This window comes from Ostrinia nubilalis, chromosome 8, assembly GCF_963855985.1.
Source record: "Ostrinia nubilalis chromosome 8, ilOstNubi1.1, whole genome shotgun sequence".
Classification (NCBI taxonomy): domain Eukaryota; kingdom Metazoa; phylum Arthropoda; class Insecta; order Lepidoptera; family Crambidae; genus Ostrinia; species Ostrinia nubilalis.
Window position 1 is genome coordinate 7,857,348 of NC_087095.1, and position 24,629 is coordinate 7,881,976.

At 38.3% G+C, this 24,629-nt stretch overlaps 3 protein-coding genes across 3 annotated transcripts in view; 2 read left to right on the top strand and 1 right to left on the bottom strand.

Annotated features, from left to right (window-relative positions):
- The window catches only part of LOC135073857 (uncharacterized), a 99,920-nt gene extending 89,737 nt beyond the window's left edge, over positions 1–10,183 (top strand). The window contains exons 6-10 of the mRNA XM_063968080.1: positions 3,626–3,820; positions 4,978–5,232; positions 6,377–6,543; positions 7,642–7,850; positions 10,007–10,183. Coding sequence (XP_063824150.1) covers positions 3,626–3,820; positions 4,978–5,232; positions 6,377–6,543; positions 7,642–7,850; positions 10,007–10,140 — 960 coding nt within the window. The 3' untranslated portion in view covers positions 10,141–10,183. The remainder of the gene's footprint in view (positions 1–3,625; positions 3,821–4,977; positions 5,233–6,376; positions 6,544–7,641; positions 7,851–10,006) is intronic.
- A 3,774-nt stretch (positions 10,184–13,957) lies between these two features.
- Positions 13,958–15,640, top strand: LOC135074163 (U-scoloptoxin(05)-Sm1a). The gene is made up of 3 exons (XM_063968469.1): positions 13,958–14,164; positions 14,243–14,398; positions 15,327–15,640. The coding sequence occupies exons 1-3, from the start codon at positions 14,101–14,103 to the stop codon at positions 15,527–15,529; spliced, it is 423 nt and encodes a 140-aa protein (XP_063824539.1). The 5' UTR covers positions 13,958–14,100; the 3' UTR covers positions 15,530–15,640.
- A 4,586-nt stretch (positions 15,641–20,226) lies between these two features.
- Positions 20,227–24,629, bottom strand: part of LOC135073856 (coronin-2B-like) — a 65,175-nt gene continuing 60,772 nt past the window's right edge. The window contains exon 12 of the mRNA XM_063968079.1: positions 20,227–20,669. Within this exon, the coding sequence (XP_063824149.1) occupies positions 20,532–20,669 (138 nt within the window). The 3' untranslated portion in view covers positions 20,227–20,531. The remainder of the gene's footprint in view (positions 20,670–24,629) is intronic.

Below are 24,629 nucleotides of genomic sequence, written 5' to 3' on the forward strand. Positions count from 1 at the left end.
TTGTTCTGCGGACCTCTTGTTTGGATCCTGTTTCGTGATAAAATTTTGCTCTGTTTCTAAGTTCGTGAACTCATGTCCCCTATTTCGGGATAAGGTTTTATGCATCGAGTTAGGATTTTTATTAATGATTAAGGGTTTAATAAATTTAAAAACGATAATATAAATTTAGAATAAAATAATTATGTGAAATTGACGATATTACTTACCTGAAATATTCATGAGAAATTATGTGAGTCTAGCTAGGTACATATGTACCTACGTTAAAAAATTTGATTTGTTAATTCTAACAATATGTGGAAATATTTATATAACCATTAGAAATGTGTTACTTACCCCCTTACATAAATAAAACAAATCGAATTAAAAACAAAATAACGCTGATAGTACTTATGCCAATTTATCTTAAAATTGGTCATTTATGTGAACTTCAAACTCGTGTCATATAAATTCTAGTGAACGAAACATATACCGAATTTAGGTTATGAGAAACATAAATAAATGCATTATTTGTTTCATAACTTACATTTCAATTGTCATAAATAATTATTTAAAAACCATGCATCAAAATGTTATCCATAATATCCTTGATTCGGTAGTGTCACGAAATAGGGGACACCCGAAAAATAATATGTACGCTATTTCGTGAGTCAATTAATCGCAATTTTAAAGGAATTCTACGTTTTTCATATAACTTTTTCTAAGCCAAATCAATTGTCAAGGAACACATGAAACCACTATTACAAGTTTTATTCAAATGGACGTTCCTTCGCCTTTCTATAAGCTTAAGAAGTTGGAGCGTTAACCTTACGGTGAGAGCAACCTTTGCACGCCGCACGGCTGTTTTTGGCTCTCTGAGAGTTTGAAGCTTCGTATTGCTCTCATTTTTGGCGCAACAATGTTGGTACTTGGTTTTTTAGATAGCCTAAATAATAGAGTTTTTGTAGTAATGAAATTTTTTTACAAATAATATTCCAATTGCTTGTTATTTGAGCTAGAAAAAAAACTTACGAACTTACGTACTATCACGAACTAGTAGCCGTTTACCTTAACTGTCTATTGCAGCGATAGGTACCTATTCAAACTTTTTTCTGTGACACACACAAACACGTTACTATGAGCTCGGGAACGATACTTGAAAAAAAAACCGGCCAAGTGCGAGTCGGGCTCGCACACCGAGGGTTCCGCCGTACAAACGTAGCGGTTTACAATTTATGACGTATTAAATCAAATTACTTACTTGATTCCGTTGCGAGTAGTGGCGAATTTCAAAATATGCGGTATGATTATTTTTTCTTTATTTATTTTTCCTATATTTGCATTATAGGTAGGTACCTACCTCAGCGTTTTGAATTTTTGCGTTGATTTAGAATTTCTCACAGTTTAGAGGCAATTAGATTTAAGAAGTGTTTGATATGAATTTCAACTTTAATATCTCTACGCGTTAATGTGAAAAAGGGTAGGTAGTAAGTTTATAATTATTAAAAAAATATTTTGTCATGTAAGCAAAAATAATATTTTAAATTTTATATAACTTCAAATTTATCATTTTCGCAATTTTTCCTTTATCTGTACTATATAACGTTGCTTCGTGCCGAATTTCAAGATTCTGAGTTCACAGGAAGTACCTTGTAGGTTTTGATTCCCTAGCGTGTGACGGAAATTCGTCTAAGGTATCAGTATAAACTGCTGTATCTTTTGATCGCGTTAACTTAGAAGTTTGATTTTTTTACTTCTTAAAGGGACAATAGATCTAGGTATTTGGTATAAATTTCAATTTGATACCTTTATTCGTTCGTGAGAAATAAGGTAGTAAGTTTCATTTTATTAAAATATTTTTATTATATTATATAACTAAAAAAATGTAATTTTCGCAATTTTTCCTATATTTGCATTATATGACAATGCTTTATGCCAAATTTCAAGATTCTGAGTTTACGGGAAGTATCCTGTAGGTTTTGATTCCTTTGCGAGTGTCGAAAATTTGTTGAAAATATCGACATAATCGGCTGTATCTTTTGATTGGCTTGGCTTAGAAGTTTGATATTTTCACAGCTTAAAGGGACAATAGACCTGAGTATTTCATGTGAATTTCAGCTTGATACGTTCACGCGTTCTTGAGATAAAGGGTCTTGACAGACGGACGGACGGACAACAAAGTGATCCTATAAGGGTTCCGTTTTTTCCTTTTGAGGTACGGAACCCTAAAAAGAAGAAATGCATAGGGTAAATAATGTCTTAGTTATTAATGGCATGGCGTGCGGCCAATTTACTCAAGTTTTATTCGTTTTAAGTATAACTTTTCAGTTTAACTAGTCAAAATTAACGTGACCCTCTTGAATATTATTCAACTTGTTACATTGACTTGTTCTTGTTATTATTTCTTTATAAGCTTATCTCAGCGGAACAAAAATACGTAATACCAATTGACTAAAAGAAATCTGTGGGTAGAACGATAATATTATTAAACGGTTAGTGTTATTTTTTCTTATTTATAGCTTTTTGTTGGTCCGCTATTTTCTATCCATTGCACGGCAGCTATTAAAATAATATCATATCAGTTAAACAAGGACATTAACGTGTTTAATATAATGAATGCGATTTAGGGTTTTGATTGTGGATTAATTTATGTAAAAGGAACGAATTAATTATACATTTCCCTAGGGATAGTTTGTAATAATTAAAGTTAAGTTACTGCCCAATCAGGATTGTTTTAATTGATATTGATTTTAAAATCTAAGCCACTTCAGTGTAAAGTAGGCTTTTTACTGTGTTTTTCGTGTGAACGTGAGTTATTTTATAACATGTACGAGTAGGTAGGTACTTTATTAATTATTTTGTACAATAAAACATCCGACATTCGATAACACCTGTTAATGCTGTAAATTAATACGGTACTCGTAATTCACTAAATTGTATGTTAGCGAGTTGTAATTTTTTTTTTTTAAAATTCCGTGTTTATTTATTGATCAAACAAGGAATTGAAATACCTACATTTATGCTAATGTGTAATAATTAATATACAACGACTGATTTGAATATTTGAAAGAGGAAAATGGATTACAAACATCGAATCGTGTGACATAATGAGTGTACGGTATCGAGTGACAGGCGATAATGCAAGCAAACAGAATCATTGTGAACTCTCTTCAGTCTGCAGTAGGCGTGGGATCACAACCCATAACGTGTCAGGTGTATATTTCTGTTGATAACTTAAAATATTATAATGTAACTATAGTTAAGTACATGCTGGAATTCTGTAACCACCTAATTTCACCGCCCGTTTTCATCTGACTCAGTGTTGTTTTCGTTTCCTGTCTGAACAATAAATTATTAAGTTTTATTATCGATAATATTTAAAGCACAATCTTAATTGAACAATAATATCACGTCGATGACAGTTGAAAACACAACGTTGATTCAATTGATTTATCAAAGTTAAAGATGGCTGCGCTGATGCGAAAAAATCTCATTAGTTTCTTCAATTTAGAATAAGTTTCACAAATAAATAAGATTTGTTTTTACTTGTTACAAATAAAGATAGGTTATTTTATTCGTTTTAAAACTATTTCAGGTTTCATCTATTTTGCTTGTGTCTTGTATTTATTTGTATTTTTTCGTTTTCCAGGCGCGTTCGGAATCCATGGCTTCTGTGTACTCTGGAGCTGGCGAGGGTACCCGCAGCAACGTGACAGTCCGCGGGGAAGTCCAATTCTCGCTGCTGTACAACTACCGCCTGGGCGCTTTGGAAGTGGGCGTCAAGAGATGCCGCGATTTAGCGCCCGTCGACACCAAAAGGAACCGCTCTGATCCTTACGTTAAGGTAAGCAAGCTTAAAATTGAACTACGGTTAATAAAGGTTAAGTTATCGGCAATAACTATCTGCTGCGAAGATATTAATCGATCTAAAAAAGAAGTTGCCTACCTTGATGTTTGTCTCAGTTTTACTGTAAGATGATGCAGCAACCCAGCCTTAGTAAGCCCTCTTTTGCCAGTTGGCTCCCTTTTTGAATGAAGGAATAGTTTTTTTAAACGAAGCATAGGCTTTTTATTTTTTACCATGTAATGTAGATTAACGACCCACAATTAGGTACATAAATCATTTATTCCAAAGCCTCGTCATTGGACACCAACATACCTAAATAAAGCGGACAACGAACTACTCTTTATGTTTGCTAATTGGAGTTTGATTAAAGACCATACAGAGATAAAAATACACTCAGCCCAATCAAGATTCTATGTAAATAAAGTTTTTATAAGCGTTAATCCGTAACGCTTTGGCGGCCATCGACTTTGGCCCGAAGTGATCGCCTACATAGGTAACAAGTAAGAATAGTTGTCCTTGTGATACCATATTATTGCTTAATAATGCCAGGAATGGCTATAGTAGGATGTTTCCAAATCGTTCTAATTGAATGAACATTCGTTAAGGAAACTTGATTATTTATTTGAGTTTTATAAGATAACCGCGCGGTAGTAGCTAGGCATTTAAAAGTGCCTTTAAGGTGTACTAGTTTGGAAATATGCGCATGGGTGTGGGAAATTTTGGTTGTTGGACCCAAAGACATACAGATTCCGGGCTAGTTTACCAACTGATATGTTCACAGTCGTAAATAATCACTTACTTGTTGTAGTGCGATTTGAATAAGGGGTACTTAGTAGGTATACAAGTTAGGAGAGAGAATGTGTAACAAAATTACTACACTAACGCGTCAGTCTGTTTCAAGCCATTGTGTAAATAAAAAACTTTCTAGAATAAATATTTCTTTATTAATGTCTGGCGCAGATTGTGCACTTCGCAAAAAGCGCACTTCTCAACACAGGTTCAAGAATTTGTTTCTCTAATATAATAATAATATAATATTAGTATGAAAAGTGCGCATTTTACGAAGTGCACATTCTAGAAACACAGATCATTTGGTTGCAGTTGTATCTCATTTGAACAAAATGTCACTGTCACCTTTCTTTTCCATTCCCCAGGTGTACTTGTTACCGGACAAGTCCAAAGCTGGCAAGAGGAAGACTAAAGTAAAAAAGAACACTCTAAACCCCGTGTTCGAAGAGACGCTGAGCTTCGTCCAGCCGCTGGCCTCGCTGTCCTCGCGGACACTGTGGCTCAGCGCGTGGCACGCCGACATGTTCGGGCGGAACGACTTCCTCGGCGAGGTGACGCTGCCGCTGGCCGACGTCGTGTTCGACGACCCCGCGCCCACGTGGCACAAGCTGCACGAGAGGGTGAGTGGGACTTTACAGGGCGTCGATTGCACGAGTCAAAGTACGATTGTGTGCTCTTTGTCGCACGAGTTTGTGCACTTAGTACGAGACGAGCGGTACTGCACGAGAGGGCGAGTGGGGCTGCAGCGAGTATGACTTTACAGGGCGTCAGCTGCATAAAAACTGTGTCGCCCGAGTATGTAACTTCGGCAAACGAAACATGCTGTCGCCTTGCTATCGCACGCGTGTTTGCATTTCGTCGCACTACTATGTGCACTACGTCTCATTGCAAGGGTGTCTGTATTTTGTCGCTATTCCGTCGCATACATGTGCACATTATGTTGCACCGCGTCACATCGCAAGGGTGTCTGCATTTAGTCGCCATTTCGTCGCACGAGTAGGTACCTAGGTACTTTTCGTGCCAGGAGTATGCATATCCTCTCACGAGCACTGCTCTGTAATACGTCGCTCTGTTATGAGCCACTTGACATCGCCAAGCCTCGTCCAGCCGCTGGCCTCGCTGTCCTCGCGGACACTGTGGCTCAGCGCGTGGCACGCCGACATGTTCGAGCGGAACGACTTCCTCGGCGAGGTGACGCTGCCGCTGGCCGACGTCGTGTTCGACGACCCCGCGCCCACGTGGCACAAGCTGCACGAGAGGGTGAGTGGAGTAGCTGTGGCGAGTCTGAGTTTGTGCACTTCGAGATTGAGCATTTCAATAGCACGAGTTTGTGCACTTCAGTGCGCGAGATTGTACACGAGTTTGTGCACCTTAATGCACGAGTTTGTGCACAAACGCACGAAATTGTGCACTTCGGTGCTCTATACACGAGTTTGTGTACTTCGTTGCTCTATAGACGAGTTTGCGCACTTCAATGCGCGAGATTTGCACTTCAAACGAGTTTGTGCTCTTCATTGCTCTATACACGAGTTTGTGCACTTCATTGCTCTATACATGAGTTTGTGCTCTTCGTTGCTTTTTACACAAGTGTGTGCCCCTCAATGTACGAGATTGTGCACTTCACGCGAGTTTTTGAACTTCAATGCACGAGTTTGTGCACTTCATCGCACGAGATTATACGCTTCGTCGATCGATTATACCCCAAACTACTAAACCTTTTTGAGCTGTGTATTACATGACCAATAAAAACTTATTTATTTCCAGACCGAGCAATTTGACGAGCAGTCCGGCACGCGGGGTGACCTCATCATCGCGCTGAAGTTCGAGGCGGCGGAGGCGCGCGGTAAAGGCACGCTGCACGTCCTCGTCAAAGAGGCCAAGCATCTGGCCGCTACCAAACCTTCGGGACTGGCTGATGTGTTCTGCAAGAGGTAATGTTCATATTAGCAGAGTAAATACACAGTGGCGGCGTAGCATTGGTTGGCACCCGGGGCGCTCCCCCCCCCCCCCCACGTCACAAGTCCTATGGCACCCCCCAGGATTTTGGGGTTACCTACCGATTCGAAGATTGAAAGACGATTGCACCCCCCACCCCCCCGTATCATGACATAGACCGCAGATTTGCCATACAGATGCGCCAGTGAGTACTAATCTGCGCGACTTGTGTCACCCCCTGATGCTTGGCAATTTGCACAGCACCTGAGCAGTCTACAACATTTAGCAAAATGTCTACGAGCTTATAGCAAGACTATTAATTAAATAGGTTTTTTTGGACAAACGAAGTTAAAAAAAAGCTTGTAATAGACGCCTTATTTCTAACTTCGTTTGTCTTCAAACTCAGCTATTGTTGCGAGTTCTAATTTCGCAGACATTTTAATCATGTTAAAGCACAATGACCCTCGCGTCGAAATCCTGCCAAATAAGTGGGGGAGCTGTTCAATTTCAGAGCTGCCATGTACTTTACTTACTAAGTCTTGCTCACCAGCTACTTTTTGCGTCTACGTTTTACCAGGCCTGTTCATCTCCGCGAGTTTGCATCGAAAACAAAACACGCGCGACTACCCCTCCTGAGATACCAAATCGACAGGACAATCACGAGCGAGTATTGACGCACGCACGTATTCTTCACCCATTTGCATTGTAAAGACAATAAACCATATGTAAAAACGGTGGTGTAATTAATACTGTGCAGTATTTTTAACTGCCTGAATAATATTAGAAACACAAAATATAATTCATGCTTAAACATGTATTTCCTCCGCCATTTTTCGCAGTTTGGCACCTCACGTCACACATCATTTTACCGAAGTCAGCCCTATGTCTTCGGCGCAGTACCGATCACTGACGTTTGTCAACAAAATGGTGCTCGACTCTTGAGACAAGCTAAATTACACCATATTGTTAACAACATTGAGCATACATTTTTTTAAATACCTTCGCGAAGAAAATCTTCTGTACGAAGTACCTACTTATTATTATTCTGTGGTTTTACGATTAAGAGTATACTAACCTCATATTCTCCTTTTCAGCTATCTCCTCCCCGAGCGTGGTCGCCTGGCCAAACAAAAGACGGGCGTAGCGCGACGCACGCTCAGCCCGCGATGGGAACACACCTTCACGTACCGTGGCCTGCGTCTGACAGAGCTAGCCGATCGCGCGCTCGAACTCAGTCTGTGGGACCGCGACCGCCTCGCTTCTAACGACTTCATGGGCGCCATCAGGCTCTCGCTTGGCACCGGTGAGTAACAGTACAGACCGCAATAGAACACACCGTCATGTACAGCGGCCTGCGTCTGACAGAGTTAGCCGATCGCGCGCTCGAACTCAGCCTGTGGGACCGCGACCGCCTCGCTTCTAACGACTTCATGGGCGCCATCAGGCTCTCACTTGGCTCTGGTAAGTAACGGTACAGACCGCAATCGAGCACACCGTCACGTACCGCGGCCTCCGTCTGACAGAGCTAGCCGATCGTGCGCTCGAACTCAGTCTGTGGGACCGCGACCGCCTCGCTTCTAACGACTTCATGGGCGCCATCAGGCTCTCGCTTGGCTCTGGTAAGTAACGGTACAGACCGCAATCGAGCACACCGTCACGTACCGCGGCCTCCGTCTGACAGAGCTAGCCGATCGTGCGCTCGAACTCAGCCTGTGGGACCGCGACCGCCTCGCTTCTAACGACTTCATGGGCGCCATCAGGCTCTCGCTTGGCACCGGTGAGTAACAGTACAGACCGCAATAGAACACACCGTCATGTACAGCGGCCTGCGTCTGACAGAGTTAGCCGATCGCGCGCTCGAACTCAGCCTGTGGGACCGCGACCGCCTCGCTTCTAACGACTTCATGGGCGCCATCAGGCTCTCACTTGGCTCTGGTAAGTAACGGTACAGACCGCAATCGAGCACACCGTCACGTACCGCGGCCTCCGTCTGACAGAGCTAGCCGATCGTGCGCTCGAACTCAGTCTGTGGGACCGCGACCGCCTCGCTTCTAACGACTTCATGGGCGCCATCAGGCTCTCGCTTGGCTCTGGTAAGTAACGGTACAGACCGCAATAGAGCACACCGTCACGTACCGCGGCCTCCGTCTGACAGAGCTAGCCGATCGTGCGCTCGAACTCAGTCTGTGGGACCGCGACCGCCTCGCTTCTAACGACTTCATGGGCGCCATCAGGCTCTCGCTTGGCTCTGGTAAGTAACGTTACAGACCGCAATAGAACACACCGTCACGTACCGCGGCCTCCGTCTGACAGAGTTAGCCGATCGCGCGCTCGAACTCAGCCTGTGGGACCGCGACCGCCTCGCTTCTAACGACTTCATGGGCGCCATCAGGCTCTCGCTTGGCTCTGGTAAGTAACGTTACAGACCGCAATAGAACACACCGTCACGTACCGCGGCCTCCGTCTGACAGAGTTAGCCGATCGCGCGCTCGAACTCAGCCTGTGGGACCGCGACCGCCTCGCTTCTAACGACTTCATGGGCGCCATCAGGCTCTCGCTTGGCTCTGGTAAGTAACGGTACAGATCGCAATAGAGCACACCGTCACGTACCGCGGCCTCCGTCTGACAGAGCTAGCCGATCGCGCGCTCGAACTCAGCCTGTGGGACCGCGACCGCCTCGCTTCTAACGACTTCATGGGCGCCATCAGGCTCTCGCTGGGCACCGGTGAGTAATATCATCATCATCTCAGCCATAGGACGTTCACTGCTGAACATAGGCCTCCCCCAATGCTATCCATATTACCCGGTTGGTAGCGCCGAGCGTCCAGCGCTTTCCTGCTACCTTTATGATTTCGTCTTTCCACCTTGTGGGTGGACGTCTCCACTCCAGAACCTTGCTGCCCCATCGGCCACCAGTTCTGCGTACTATGTGCCCTGCCAATTGCCACTTCAGCTTGCTAATCCGTCGGCCTATGTCAGCGATTTTAGTTCGTTTACGGATCTCTTCATTTCTGATTCGATCTCGTAAAGAAACACCGAGCATAGCCCTCTCCATAGCACGCTGTGCAACTTTGAGCTTCTGTATAAGGCCTATAACTTATACTGTATAGAACTATACAGTCCGCAGAAGAATAGCAAAAGAGCATTTGCCACCACCGTTCAAAACGCGGTGCTCGAACTGTGAGCAATATTCGAAGGCATCGCTCGAGCTCGATCTTGAGAAACACGACTTACTCGCTTCTAATGTCTTCATAGGCGCCGTCAGGTTCTCGCTGGGCTCCTGAAATAGTTCAAAATCAAACATTATTAAAGTGGACAAACGACCTCATAAAGTTCGCAAGAAGGCGCTGGATGAAAGCCGTTATGAACCTAGAAGTAATTGGATGTGCCTAATCCTCAACTCATACAAGGCACTTAAAAAATAAATTCAATTTTACTAAAATTTTCTTTTGTCTCCAGGCACATACATGGGCGCGAGCGTGAACTGGATGGACAGTACGGGCAAGGAAGTGTCCCTATGGCAGACCATGATGCAGCGCCCCAACTTCTGGGTTGAGGGCTCGCTGCCACTGAGGCCGCAACTCAACAACTAAACGCCACTCACGCTTGACCACTTTGAGAGTAATAGTTCGATGAGAAGAAGGAAAGAAAAAAATTCTGCTAAGATTGAAGCTTGCGGTGGTCAAGCTGTGACATCAGAAATCCAATGTTGTTGTACAGTAACTGCACATCAACCTACCACTGTCAGATTTATTCAATTGTGAACTTAAAGTACCTACTTTTACGGATTAGGTTGATTTGCTGTTATTGTACACACCTCACAAGTTTCAATCACGAGAGGAATTCAGATTCCTAAGGACCATGCGGTCGACCCACAACGGCCACGATTCTTCGTCCTATACCGTTTTACTTTTCGTATTTCAATAGGTTACATGTAATTTTAAATCGTGATAATATACGGCACCACCGTTGGTATACAAGCTCTTTGCCTACGCACTTTCCTTTTGTCAAAAAATAAAATAAAATGCGACGTCGCGTAGGAATAGAGCCGTACTTAGCGAGATGTACCACCGGTAGTACTTTTAACTGGTTTTATTACAGTTTTACTTCTTGAAACAATTTTGTAGAAAGTCGTTATTACGATGACATCTTCAATTCTTCATGCAGCAGAAACAATTACATTTAAAGTATCCGATTATTATTGTTTTTAATTTTTTTTTATTAATTCGATATAAATCCGCCTTAAAGTAACAAATTGATGTCAATATTGTACTTAGAAAATATAAAAGTACATTCATTCCACAAAGTTTTTAGAAACCTATTGATTATGATATTAATTTTAATTTATCAAATGCGACGACACATCGAATTCGTGATATCAAACAAGTATATTTTTATAAGTATTACAAAAATTTCTTTATAGCCTGACCAGGAACATAAAAACCCTCGCCATGTTGCGGAAAACTAATGGTACTAATTTCTTTTAATGGCAACAGTAACTGAAAACTTCATTGACATGTCACCTTGCATGTCAGTCTATTACTGTCAAAGTGTAAACAAACTTTATTTTAAATGTGTGCAATTGATTTTGTGAATTAAATTGCTAAAATCTTTTTATAGTCGTGAAAGAAAAGTGGTTCACAATGTGTTAAAGTATTTGTCGAAGAGAAATACTAAGGGTTCGGACAATATTTTCATTGAATAATGTTTCCAACACAGGTTGTCAAATTGACTGACATGTTTATCGTATAGTACAGTCCACTATGAAAATTAGCTGTGGTTTGTTTCAACTACCTATTTTAAAGTTTTTTGTCACTTTATAAGTGTTGAATTTTATGGAATTGGGAAAGAAGTACCGAGTTTGAAGCTTTCATGACCAGACATTGCAGTTCAATATTCAAGTTCTGAATTTGATTATTGATGAATAATAAAATAAATCCTACTAGCTCGATTGATGGTTTCATTTAATTTATTTAAACCAGATTACCTATAATAATATTTTTTCGTTAATTTATGAAAATATCAAATTAGCCCGTAATCCTAAATCGTGATACATAAAGTTAGCCTATTAATTTAACACAGGTACGACTGTACCTACTCAGTGTTGCACTATCAAATGCAATTGACGCGCCTCTATGCCAGGGTTTTTATGTTCCTGGTCAGGCTATATTTTTACTAATAAATCTACCTACTTAAAATATTTATTCTATTCGCCTTCTTCCTAATACATAAGTGCCAACTAATGTAAAGATACTAAATTCAAAATATATTTATATATTTATTAACTTCTATTCTATTTTATTACTGAAACCTATGCCTATCAATATCTACATTAAATATTTTAATACATTAGATAGTTATAGAATTTGATGTTACATTCCAGTTTTAAATAATTTCCTCTATAAAGTTATATCGAGTTAGGATTTATATAACGACAATAAATAATATACATCGCGACTTATAACTGCCTATAAGTTGTAGGACTTAGACTAAACACTAAGTTAATGCATTTACTGTAGAAGTTATATTGTACAAACTAAGTTCACATGAGTTTTATAAGGTCTGCTCATGCGTATTGTGATTTAATTAATTGTACACATTTAGTTAATAAGTAATGAATGGTGTGAATGTATCATGTTCTAAATATGTTGTATGAATAATTTTGCGAGCTTTATGTTAAGATTAACTGCAATGAAACGTCCATAGTTTGTATGATGAATATAAGATTATAATAATGCTCAGGTTGCAATACCTAATAGGTACAGGTTTATGTCTTATATATTTTTTTATATAAAATATTGCGAAATGCAAAACAATCAAAAATAAAACAATCAAATAAACAATGTCTATTATTTCTGATGCCCTTTATCAACTCTATTTATTTTTAGGGATTGACTGTTTAGTCGATCCCTAAAAATAAATCCCTAAAGATGTAATTTATTATATCCACATGAGGAAGCTCTTATGCTGGATTTCTATATTCAATCCTAATCCAAATTATACGGATTTGGATTGTCAACTGTCAAATTTTAATATGTTTTTGGCCAAAATAACTGCGGTTTTTGATGTTTTTACATTTTTATATTGTTTATAAGACTATTTAAACAATATTAAAGTGTAAATGCATCGAAAATTTTGGAAATATAATCTAAAACTGAATTCAATTTGACAGTTGTAATCCGGATTTGGACAAGGATTGAATATGGGAATCGGGCGTTAGTCAGCATCTCACTCACCTGATGGAAAGTGATGATCAGGCCGGTGTAAGGTGCTTATTTGCTACATATTTTTTACTACTACTGTTTTTAGAGTAGGTACTTAATTTTGTGAACAACATTTCTTTCAAAGACCAAACTCTTCTTTAATTTTGCTGTACGTCTAAGTTTTCTAAAAACATGAGTGTGCTAATTATGTTTATTAACCGCTTGAGTCCCAGACGCGTAGACGGCATTAATTAATGTCATAACAATTGATTATCTATTGTGTCTAGATTCGCGGGCCTTGAAGGATTAAGGCTTATACTGTCCTTGTTTCTATGAACGAAAGTACCTACCTATTTTTTCTAATCTTAAATAACTAATTCACCATTTCTGTGTTTAACGCAGAATCGCACTTTGCAAAATACGATCTTTTTAAAACAAAGGCTGAACAATTTCTACTATCGGCCATAGTTTCAGCTACCCATTTCCGGTCATGTTGTCTCGTTCTATCGCAAATAATCACCATTTGATAAGAGCGAGAGAAAGAACGGAAATGGGTAGCTGGAACGTTAGTCTCTAATACGTAAAGAAAAGTGCGTATTTTGCGAAGTGCACATTCTTCAAGCCAACAACGGCTTTCCACTAATCCCCGTTGACAATCCCTGTCGGAGGGATTAGTGAACTTTTTGTTCATTAATCTCCGTTAACGCCAATTGGAGCATATAATGGGGATTATTAAGCCCAAACAACAATCCCTAAAATTTTTGTAGATTATTTATCTGGCAATACTAATTCTCACTGTGTGTATTACTGATTGTTTTCACAAACAATCATTCGATTGTTCTATGTTAAAAAGCTTGGCTTATTCCACTATTACCCATTGACAAGCCCCGTCAACGGGGATTAGTGAACTTTTTGTTCACTATTTAACCGTTAACGCCAATTGGAACTTATAAAATCAAAATAAAATCCTATTATAACGGGGATTAATGAACTTTTTGTTCACTAATCCCCGTTAACGGGGATTGTCAAAGGGGAATTGTGGAATAAACCAAAAGCTTGATATTGAATGACGACAACAATAATGTAATTTTAGTCTACCTAAAACAATAAACATTATATCCGATATATGAGTAAAATCGAATAAATTCCACATATCGACATTTCAGATTGCATGGCCCATCACTACTGTCATAACCAGCCAGTCAAAGAAGTGTCAAAAAATAAGTTGTCATTTGTTCGTTTGAGGTTGAGGTTGTGTTTGATTGTGTACAAAATTAACTCAAAGATTTCGAGCATTTTGTAACAGAAAAGAAATATTATTTTACTTACTAAATAAAACCATAAAAAAGAATGTCGAACATGCAGAATATTGCTTTTATATGCTTTGTTCTATCAACGGTTACAATACAAACAGGTACGTTAGGGCGTTGTTTCTTTTTTAACGTTTACATTCAAGTTTCAATTGTTTTAATTAATGTTATTTTACTTTTAGTTAACTCTATAAACTGTTACCAGTGTTCAGGGACAGATTCTGACAATCCCTTTGACTGTAATGAATTCTTAGAGGGGGATACTGATCTAGACCCGACAGACTGTGCCACTATACATAACGCTCAGTATTGTATTAAACATGTAGGGAGATATGAAGGTGAGATAATGGGTGCAGAGGTTAGGCAGCAGAGCATAACAATACTAACGTGTTTCCATTATTTATAACTAACTTACCGTAGATAATTAATATCATTTATGAACGGGGCTGTGAATGTTGATAACATGCATCAAGGGAATAATGTAGGCTAAGTAAGAATTTTTGCATAACATAACAATATTGTAGTATTTTATTAACATTTCATTTAGGTATTGCGATAGATTGCTACCAGTGTAATTCGTCAGCGACAATGGAATGTGGTGATGGTCTGATGAACCTGGACGGTGGTATTTTGAAGCCAACATCGTGTGAGCATGTTTATAACGCTCAGTACTGCATCAAACAGACAGGTGTTTACTAACAGGGTTAACATGTGAAACCAAATTGTAATGAATTAGCCAGATTAGTAAATAGGGGTTTCACAAAAAAAATGCTATTCACTTTAGATATAAAGTGACTAAACCCCAACATCGAGGTTTAAAAATGATAAAATTAGGTGGGTTTTAACAAGTAGTACCTATTACGTCAAAACTACTACTTTTAGTCATAGAGGAGACTCTAGAAAAGATAACTATCAATGAGATTTTAAGATTTGGCAATTCATTTATAGTTGGTTTCTTTAACACATATTTTTATTTATTTTAAACTTTTTATTTATTTAGAATATACTAATCCTTTCACATCATGTTTGGACAATGGAAAAGCACAAAGCTTAGTCTAGCACAAGCACTCACTAACACAATGGGACTGAAATGTTAATTTCTACTGGTAAGTGTAAAATGCATGTTTATTATATTTTGCAATCAGGATACCAACAAAGGATATAAAAATACTATGCTTTATTATTGGTCTGGTTACAATGTATTTGGTGTTGGCTTGACAGAAAAATATGATATTTTGAAATATTAATTCGTTTTTAAACTTTTAGGTGGTATCAGTACAAAGAGATTCTGTTCATCTTTAGACTTGGGTAACTACTGCAATTATGTACAGCAAGTGGGCGATAAATTGGAATACCGGACATGTATCTACACTTGTGGCTCCGATGGGTGCAATGGAGCCAGTAGTATGGCCACGCCTGTGATAGTCATAAGTATGGCCTTATATCTTTGCAAATTTTTGGCCATGTGAATATTATTTGCTCTGAATATTCCAAAGTATCAAGAATGAATTTTAATTTTACTAAATGTAATATCAGATTTATTTTAGAAGTATGTACATAGTTGAAGCGATTTATGTAGAGTAATAAAGTAGTACCTCTTATTATTGTACATTCCATGACTAATAATGCCGTCCTTAGTGTGTAGTTTTACAACTGATTTAAATTTATGTAATAAGTAAGATTGTATAGTACAGGTATTTATTTAATCATAGTATTAATTCTTTCAACATTCTAGCTATTTTTAAAATATCATCTGTACAAATTTTTTTTTAATTTATCCTGCATTGGGATGTAGTAGAGCCAAACAACTATGGGCAGCCAACATGTAAGAATACAGTCGTTTTATCTTTTTGTGTGTGTAATGTGTGTATAGATGCGTAATTTTATATATTTTTACATACAATTTATAAGCAGCATCATGTAGGAATAATTATACAATTTTAAAAATGTAGGTACTTACCCCCTTTGATGAGTGTAATTGAATATCAAGTTGCTTCAAGTGCCTTCATAAATCTGGGAGTCTGGAACGTGTCTCTATCAGATAATACCCGAATACTTTATTACTATCTTTATACATTTTAACTTTAGAGCGCGTGGCGCTACCGGTTTTACGCATTTCTCTACTACCCGACTTTTATATTTTTTGAAAATTTTTAAACTCGTGTTGTTTTTAATGTTTTGACGGTAGACAAACAATGTCAGCGATTAATCCGATAGAGAACGACCGCCGGAGATAAATTTAAAATCCGATTGTAAACGACTGACTAGGTAAAAACTTTTTAACTGTAATAACATTGATTCTTTTGCTATAAAATTTTGCCAAGAGAATTAAAATGTTTTATAACAATGTTGTGTGGCGTTTTATTTACCTATATGAAGAGTTCGAAGTTCTCTACATTTCTATATTAGATACTAGCTTTCCGCCCGCGGCTTCGCCCGCGTGGAATTTTGTCTGTCACAGAAAAACTTTATCGCGCGCGTCCCTGTTTCAAAAACCGGGATAAAAACTATCCTATGTTCTTTCCCGGGACTCAAACTATCTCTATGCCAAATTTCATCAAAATCGGTTGCGAGGTTTAAGCGGGAAAGCGTAACAGACAGACAGACAGACAGAGTTACTTTCGCATTTATAATATTAGTTGGGATAAACTAGATTAGGCGCATCAAATAATTACAGAAATTTAAGCTAGGTAGAGATTACATAATTTTGTAACAAATCTTGGACTTGACTGTTACATTTTGTTCTAAATTTTTTATTTATAATTGTTAAATATTAATGACTTTTTAAGTAGCCTGTATAAAGAAATGAAAAACTATGTCAATGTTCAAACATTTATTGAAAATTTGTGCTACAGAAGCTTGATACAAAAATACATAATAAATATTAACACCATTTTAGCCAAATTATAAGTATTGATTTAGCCAATACATATGAATAATACTTTCATTTCGCTTATCAAGCTAAATACACCAAATATGGAATGTAAAAACATTTGTTCTTATTTTTTAAATCTACCGTAACAGTGTTGTATCATAAAGTCATAAGTTTTCAATAACATAAATACCATTGACAATTTATTGATAATACAAAATTGGGTATTAGAGTTCAGTTGATAAACCAACATGATTTTTATACAATAAAATAAGCTTACACATACTTTCGCACTTCAGAAACCAATGAAGCCTTAACGTTCGTTAAATATTTAATGACAAGGCCTTAGCACCTGTTATAAGATGTATTATTGTATGTATAAGATGCCAGCCTCACAAATCTTAGTTCTAAGTACTATGTACATAAAAGTTCAGGTAACTTTTTTGTACATTTTCCCACTTCATCCATTATCAATGTTATGATTATATTCTAAATAGGAAAGTAAATGCCGGCACTAATCAAAACTTAATACTAACGTAATATTATGATATTATTATGTCATAGCTGCAAACACATTCATAAAAAGGTAACACAACATTTTACATAAACATGTAAATCAGACTAATAAAAAAAATCACTAACAAGATGTCTAACTAAATCATAAAACTGAGAATATAATATATTCATGTGCTTAATAAAAGGTGCTTCCTAGCAACTGGGACATCACAAAAACACATTCATCAACAAAATCCATAACAACCCTGATATTCATTGCACATGCTTTTTTGTCAAAAAAAGTAAAATCACAAACTTAGAAAATACCTATATAAAAATAATTGTGACAAAAGTCATGGATAAATCACATAATTATTTCCTTATTTAGTTTCAGTTTTACAGTCCTTTTTAGGCCACGGAAATCAAATTGGTATTACATATTTCAGAATCCTCGACTACTAAAAACCTAAACTTATTGTTTTCAAGCTGTATAGAATTCCTGGAATGATTTGTTGTTCCCATTTAACGTTATAATACTGTAAAATGTACCTCGAACGTAATAAATAGAGGTATTTGTAGAACACTATGTACTATCGGGGACTCTTCCGCCTGACCACTTTGTAGAAATTTTAGCGTAAGCGCATCGCTCCGGTCACGTGCTCACCCCGTCTCTAATTGGTTACGCATTTTACTATATTTTTACTACGACCAATAAGAGACAATCAGGGCTTAGGTTGCAATACGAAATACCATTGTGCACTTTATTGTCATACGGTAAAGGTTTAAAACGAAATGTTTCTTTTTCTTCAATCTTTCTTAGTTTTAGGCTGAGTTGCACCACCTAACTTTGACCGTAACTATAACAGTAACCGGTGCTTTTTGTATGGAGTTTGACAGATTTTTGACGTTTATCAAAGTTAAAGTAAGATGGTGCAACTCAGCCTTAGAATTTTAATAATAGAATTTGTTTACAAACAAATAGATAATGTATTTTTTTAATATTGTGTTTTTATACGAGGTCTGTCTGCTTTTTCCTTTGGCGAACTGTCGACATATTCTCGCCTTTGTTTTTTTGTGAAGTTTTGTGATCAATAACCGATTGATTTTGTTTTGTGTTGACCCGTGCTATTAATTGGACTGTTTGATTGCCTTTTTATTGACCTCCGCGCGATTACTGAACCATGCCTCTCAAAATAATTCTTAATTCTTATATTTACTTACAAACTTATCTACAATAAACATTGTTAACTGTTTAAGTATTATTTAGTTTGAAGTTTAATTGTTATTGATTTAAGACATTGTGTAAAGACACTTAATGTGCAATAAAAATTGTATTTGAAATAAAACTAACTTAATATTATAATATTTACGATAACCAATTACCTGGATCATTGCTAGTATTGCTACCTAGTGCAATATTTGTATTAAATTGTAATAACGTAGTTAGATAAGTGTTTCTTTAAAACGGAAAACAAAAGATGCTAATGTATTAAAATAAATAGAAACCTATTATAGGTTTTTATTTACATTCAAGGATTTAAGAAAGTTATTATGAAGTTATCTTACAATAATTGTTTTTAAGCCACAAGTATTCCTTAACTCTTTACTAATTAATTCAATAACAAATATTGTTTATAAATTATGAGTTCCGAATAAATTAAATACCTATTAAATAAGTAAAATTCGAAAGTCACTAACTGTATGATTTTGTATTTCTCGCCTTAACTAGCTAAACTAATATCACGAGATTTACACTCTTAATCTTAATATCAACAATAATTATAGAAAGGGCTACTTTTTTCTCAGGAAATTGCACAGTTACCTCGGAATGTGCGATACCAATTTTGTGACCCGAGCGGGCAATCGCTAGTTCAACGGCAACGAAGCCCCATATAATATTTTGTAGCGATTCTTTATTGGGTTTCAAATTGACTAAAATGCGACGTTGCCAAACGAGCGCTACGGATGCGGGTAATAAGCAATACTCATTCCTAAACGCTTTACATAGAGCTTAGTTTGCAAGGGTAAACATCTACAGTGGTGCGCCGACGCTGCTTAGACCCGAAACATGAATGAACGGGGCGTAGCATAATCGAGCGTGTGTGTGCAAACAATTTAGGCCCTTAAGGTGTCAAGGCGTCCGAGTCCCCGATAGTACATCTAGTGATTATATCAAAGTAGTTCATTATAAGTAAGCATTTTTAAATGCATTTTAATTTTGTGACAAATAATGCATAAAGTCGTGTAAGCTATCAACAATCAGCATCTACGTATTTGGCAATGCTATGCGGGGTTACGCTACACTAGCATAGCTAGCATCGAACTAATTCTTACCTTACCGATCGATCACAACATGAGCAAGAGAAAATGCGGATACATCGCATCGCATTCTGCCCTCATATCACAACTGGCTACACAATAGATAATAAAGGTAAGTATATCGCTAGAATGCGATTACAAAGACAGCGCGTGACTGCGCACCGAAATACAGAGCATCGAAGGCGTATTTTCCTTCCGAATAACAGATAAGCAATTGAGATTCAATCGTCTCTAGTACAGCTTTATCTAGCCGCTGTTAGAGCAGTCATCTATGAAGACCTAAGAATGTGGCACGTTGTTTGGTCGTGTCGGGAAAGTTCATGAGTGGCACGACTTCGGTGCGATGCTTAGAAAACTCAGGCTAGTATGTATTCTGAGAGCCTTTCTTTATATCAATTTTTTCATCTGGTTGACTGACTTGTGTTGCCAGTTTTTACCATGAAAGTAATAATTTTCCACGACACGCAAACACTATGTTCATTTCTCCCTGCCGATGTTTTTTGGCACTGCTATATTCGATTTTTATCACATATCCGTAATTTCGAAGGAGCCGAAGCTGAAAGTACTGACACCGTCATGCATAGTAGGCCCGTTGACGATGAAGGAATAACCGAGGTATAATAAGGGTAGGAAAAACCGAGACAAGAATCCAATTTCGCGAACGGAATAAAGCGCTAACGTATTGGCGGGTTCAATTGCAAGTGAGCACGACTCACGCAAGGTACAAGCGATAATACGCCTTACGAGTGTAGTCATAGAGGCGTGGTACATTGGCGTGGCGGGGTTTAAGAGCCGTCCCTTTGGATAAGCGCTTGCAACGCGGCCACGTGTTGTTCTAGTTCCCGCACGCGTTGTTGACTGTTCTGGAGTTGTCGCTTCACGATCCTTAGTTCTTCGCCTTGGCGGTTGAATGCGAGGCGCAGCTGGAAAAACAAATTAATTTTATATCAGTTTTGTAGAACAAATGGTCTATAACTTAACTGCCGAAATAGTGACGAATAGTCCGCCGTTTAGTTCGTACTTCGTAACGGACTACTACGTCAGAGGTCGCGGGTTCGATTCCCGTACAATACAAACAGTTACAAAAGAAAGATTATGATAATACATTTGCGTTCATTAGTATATTTTAAAGAGAAAACCCTTGAAAAGTAGGCTGACAATAATGACTGAGTTTCTTGCTTCTTCTCAGCAACGCCCATTTATTGTCCCAAAGTGGTAGGGTTAATACTGGGACGTGTTTTTACTTTTTAAAAGCCTATTTTCAGAAATAAATGAGTTTTATAAGTTTTAGGCTGAGTTGCACCATCTTATTTTAACTTTGACAAAAGTCAAAAATCTACAAAAAAAAACACCGGAAAATGTAATAGTCACGGTTAGAGATGTGCCGCTGAGAAAGTTCTCGTTCCCGGCAATATTCCCAGTGAGAATATTCTCGAGAACCGAGAACGCTCCCGGGAATATTCTCAGTGTTCTCGATAGAATACATTTAGTTTTAATCTTAATTTTGTTGTTTATATGTGGTATTATTTGTAATGCTTCGATGTTTTATTAACTGGGCATTAAGACTAGTCGTTATAAACAAGGCATGAAACGTGTGAGTGAAATATTGCTGTCTTGCTCACTCTTTTCGTGGCGAACGCGTACCGCGGCTTTAGGACTCGGCTACGGTATTTGAACATAAGTGTGCCTCTGAGTTTTAAGGCCCTTGCCACTCTGGCGGATTTCAAGCGGATTTAAAGCGGAGCGGCGACGCGACGGAGACGCCGCGTGAAAATCGCGCCACGCTTCCCGAAGGCTGTCCAACCGAGCTGGATTCGATGATTGACCTTTTTTTTTCGAAGTTGGACCTACCTAACTGGACTGTTTGTCTCAGGTATACCTGGGATACATTGGTATACTATACAATGTATACGTTGTTGTCAACAACTTCGAGTGTAGAGTCTCCAACTTTTAGAGGAGTGGGTGCAACACGGTTTTTAGACATGATTTTTAAATCTTGTCCATGGTCATTTTGAGACCCACTTGTTGAGAGACTCTATTGAGGCCATCGAGCATTGTGCCTAGATCTTCCTGCTAAATCCGCTCCAGCCCAGAAGCTTGAAAACATCTTCTAGGGCGGTGGTGATGACGTCTCCCTGTCTCACCCCTCGCTGCAACTGGATAGGATTCGGGTCCTGATCTTGAAACGGACTGTTACTATGGCGTGTTTGTACAAGCCTTTCAACACTTCAATGTATCGATAGTCAATTTGGCACAGTTGGAGAGACTGCAACACTGCCCATAGTGCCCATGTCTCAATCGAAGGCTTTCTCATAGTTCACAAACGAAAAGTGGCTGATTATACTCCTTGATCTTCCGTATAATTTGCCGTAGCGTATATTATTATGGTCTATGGTACTAAAGCCTTTTCAGAAACCGGCTTGTTCGGGGGGCTGAAAGTTGTCAAGCCTGCTAGCGTGACAATTCGTAATGACTATCAAAAACAGCTTGTAGATATGGCTCAGAAGCGAAATGGGTCTATAATTCTTCAACAAGGTTTTGTCGCCTTTTTTGACGAGGAGTATCACCATACTTCTTTGCCATGCCGTAAGCGTAATTCCCTTGAGGATGACGAAATCGAACAGCTTCTGAAAAGCCTTTAGTACCGGCGTTCCACCTGCTTTCAGAAGCTCAGCCGTGATTACGGTGCCTTGTTGTTTTTCAGCTGTTTGAGAACCATTCTAATCTCGTACAGACTAAGATCAATCTAGCTAGCACGTATTTTATATAAAAATGTGTCAAATGATCCGTCAGACAGGCTATCCACAACTTATCCAGAAGTGGCGAAACAGGCCCTTACTAAGCGATTGTGAAATATGCCCTTAATGTCAAATGTAAAGAATAGTTTAAAAAACTAAAAACACGCTTTTAATTACTAACAGGAATCATCAGGACCCTGGACATAATCTAGCATTAAAGTGCTCGAAAAGACAAATCCAACGAACCCAAACTCGATGAGTTTCCGCCTTTTCGTTTAGGAGTTCCTATGGCCACCTCCTGACTCCATCATTAGGACCCTGGACATTATCTAGCACTTAAAGATATCGAAAAGACAAATCCAATGAACCCAAACTCGATGTGATTCCACCGTTTCGTTTAGGAGTTCCTTTGGCCACCTTCCAGTCCAATCATCAGACCAGCTGGTACCACAATATTGTATTGTCATCTAATCTGATTAAATTTTTATGATGATACAAGACTTAGAAATGCATGTAATTCAGATTCTAAGATTCCATTACATAGTTAGTGTATATAACATATACAGGGTGTTTCAAAATACCCCCTAAAGCCTGAAAGGGCACAGAAACTGAAACAATCTGAAATAGAAGCCGTTGTTCCTATTGTCATATCTTGAACGGTTTTGGAAATAACGTACATCGAAAGTTTCCAAAAATATCGATATGAATTCCCTCCCTTTGATCAGCTGCAGCGGGGTTCATCGAACGCAAATCATAGACTTTGTATTTTTCAGAATGTCAATTAGCCGCATTTTTTGCCTACTTCCTTTATCGATGTGTTAAAAGCATGTTTGTTCGTTAAATAAACATTTTAAATAGGTACTCACTAACACTTTACATGTGTACGAACATTTGAAAAATTTTGTGAAAACTTCATCTATCGAAATCAGGCCACTTGATGGAAAAAAAATCGTAAGTAAATAACTTTTTCCGATAGTAACATCACTACTAATGATAGTTTTCAAACATTCTTAGACAACAGAAAAAAAATAAAAAAATCCGTGAAATTCCAGGTAGGTTACGTTACCGTACCTTCAGTCGAATTCTGTTATTATTTAATCTTTGAAATTGCATTTCCGCCCATCTTTAGCTTACTCCTAGTACCTTTCCTGGTACCACCAGGAGTAAGATTGAATTGTGTTCCGTATAAAAATAAGCATTTAGTAACCAGTTTGTAAGTTCACCATAAGCACCAATAAGGCCTCATAATTACGGAGCCGCAGCGCGTGATGCGGTACTTATTATCGCACGCATAAACACAAAAAATATTGATGCGAGACGGGTGAAGTGGTGATGCCAGCTGCATCTCTTCCCGCGGTGAATCCCGCAACAATAAACGCCGTGTGAGACGCATCGAAGCCATCCGCAGGATTCGGCTGCAAATAACGTTCCATTTCAAGAATACGCGTCTTAAATCGCTTTTCCGTAAAAGCACTCATGCACACACAATGCCAATGTTTGAACTCAGTACGTCGCACAACGTACGATGCCCGGCGTCTCCGTAAATGAGGCCTTAGTTTTATTTCATTTTTTTATTTAAACAATTTGTTGAGTAGTCATTGGATACAGAGGCGTTCACATCATATTTTACAAAATCCTTGCAAAATGGCTCCTATTTAAAATGCTGAGAATTTAAAACAATTCTAAAATAATAATAATAACAACAATAACAACAACAACAACAAAAAACGTACATTTTGACAAACATTTTATTTAGTAAGGCAAGCGCTCAAAGAAAGGCCAACGCGGAAGCAAAAGTACTAGGGAAACATCAGTGCTTGAGCTTAAGCATTTTGGGTTTTCAGTTTCTTTTACGAAACCCTAATAGACAGTGATTGTAAACATTTTTACTTAGAATTTTTTTTGGTGGCTTGTTTTGAGTTTGCACATTTGCATAGTAACGGTTGGCACCTTTTAAACCCGCGCGTTCGCGGGGGCGAGTGGGGCGCCTTATTACATTTTTCAATTATCCCAAAAGTGAAATTTTAAGTTGGTATGAAGAACATGACGTCATACTGTAGCATCGTATCGTACAACTCCGTGTAAGTTTTTCCCTCCATTCGATAAAATTTGTCGTAACAGAAAAATCAAAAAACATTAACTACT

Excerpts from the sequence above, each read along its gene's own strand:
- LOC135074163 (XM_063968469.1), top strand. The coding sequence starts at position 14,101 with ATGTCGAACATGCAGAATATTGCTTTTATATGCTTTGTTCTATCAACG. Across the intron at positions 14,165-14,242 it reads AACGGTTACAATACAAACAG|TTAACTCTATAAACTGTTAC; the intron begins GTACGTTAGGGC and ends TTTTACTTTTAG. Across the intron at positions 14,399-15,326 it reads ACATGTAGGGAGATATGAAG|GTGGTATCAGTACAAAGAGA; the intron begins GTGAGATAATGG and ends TTAAACTTTTAG.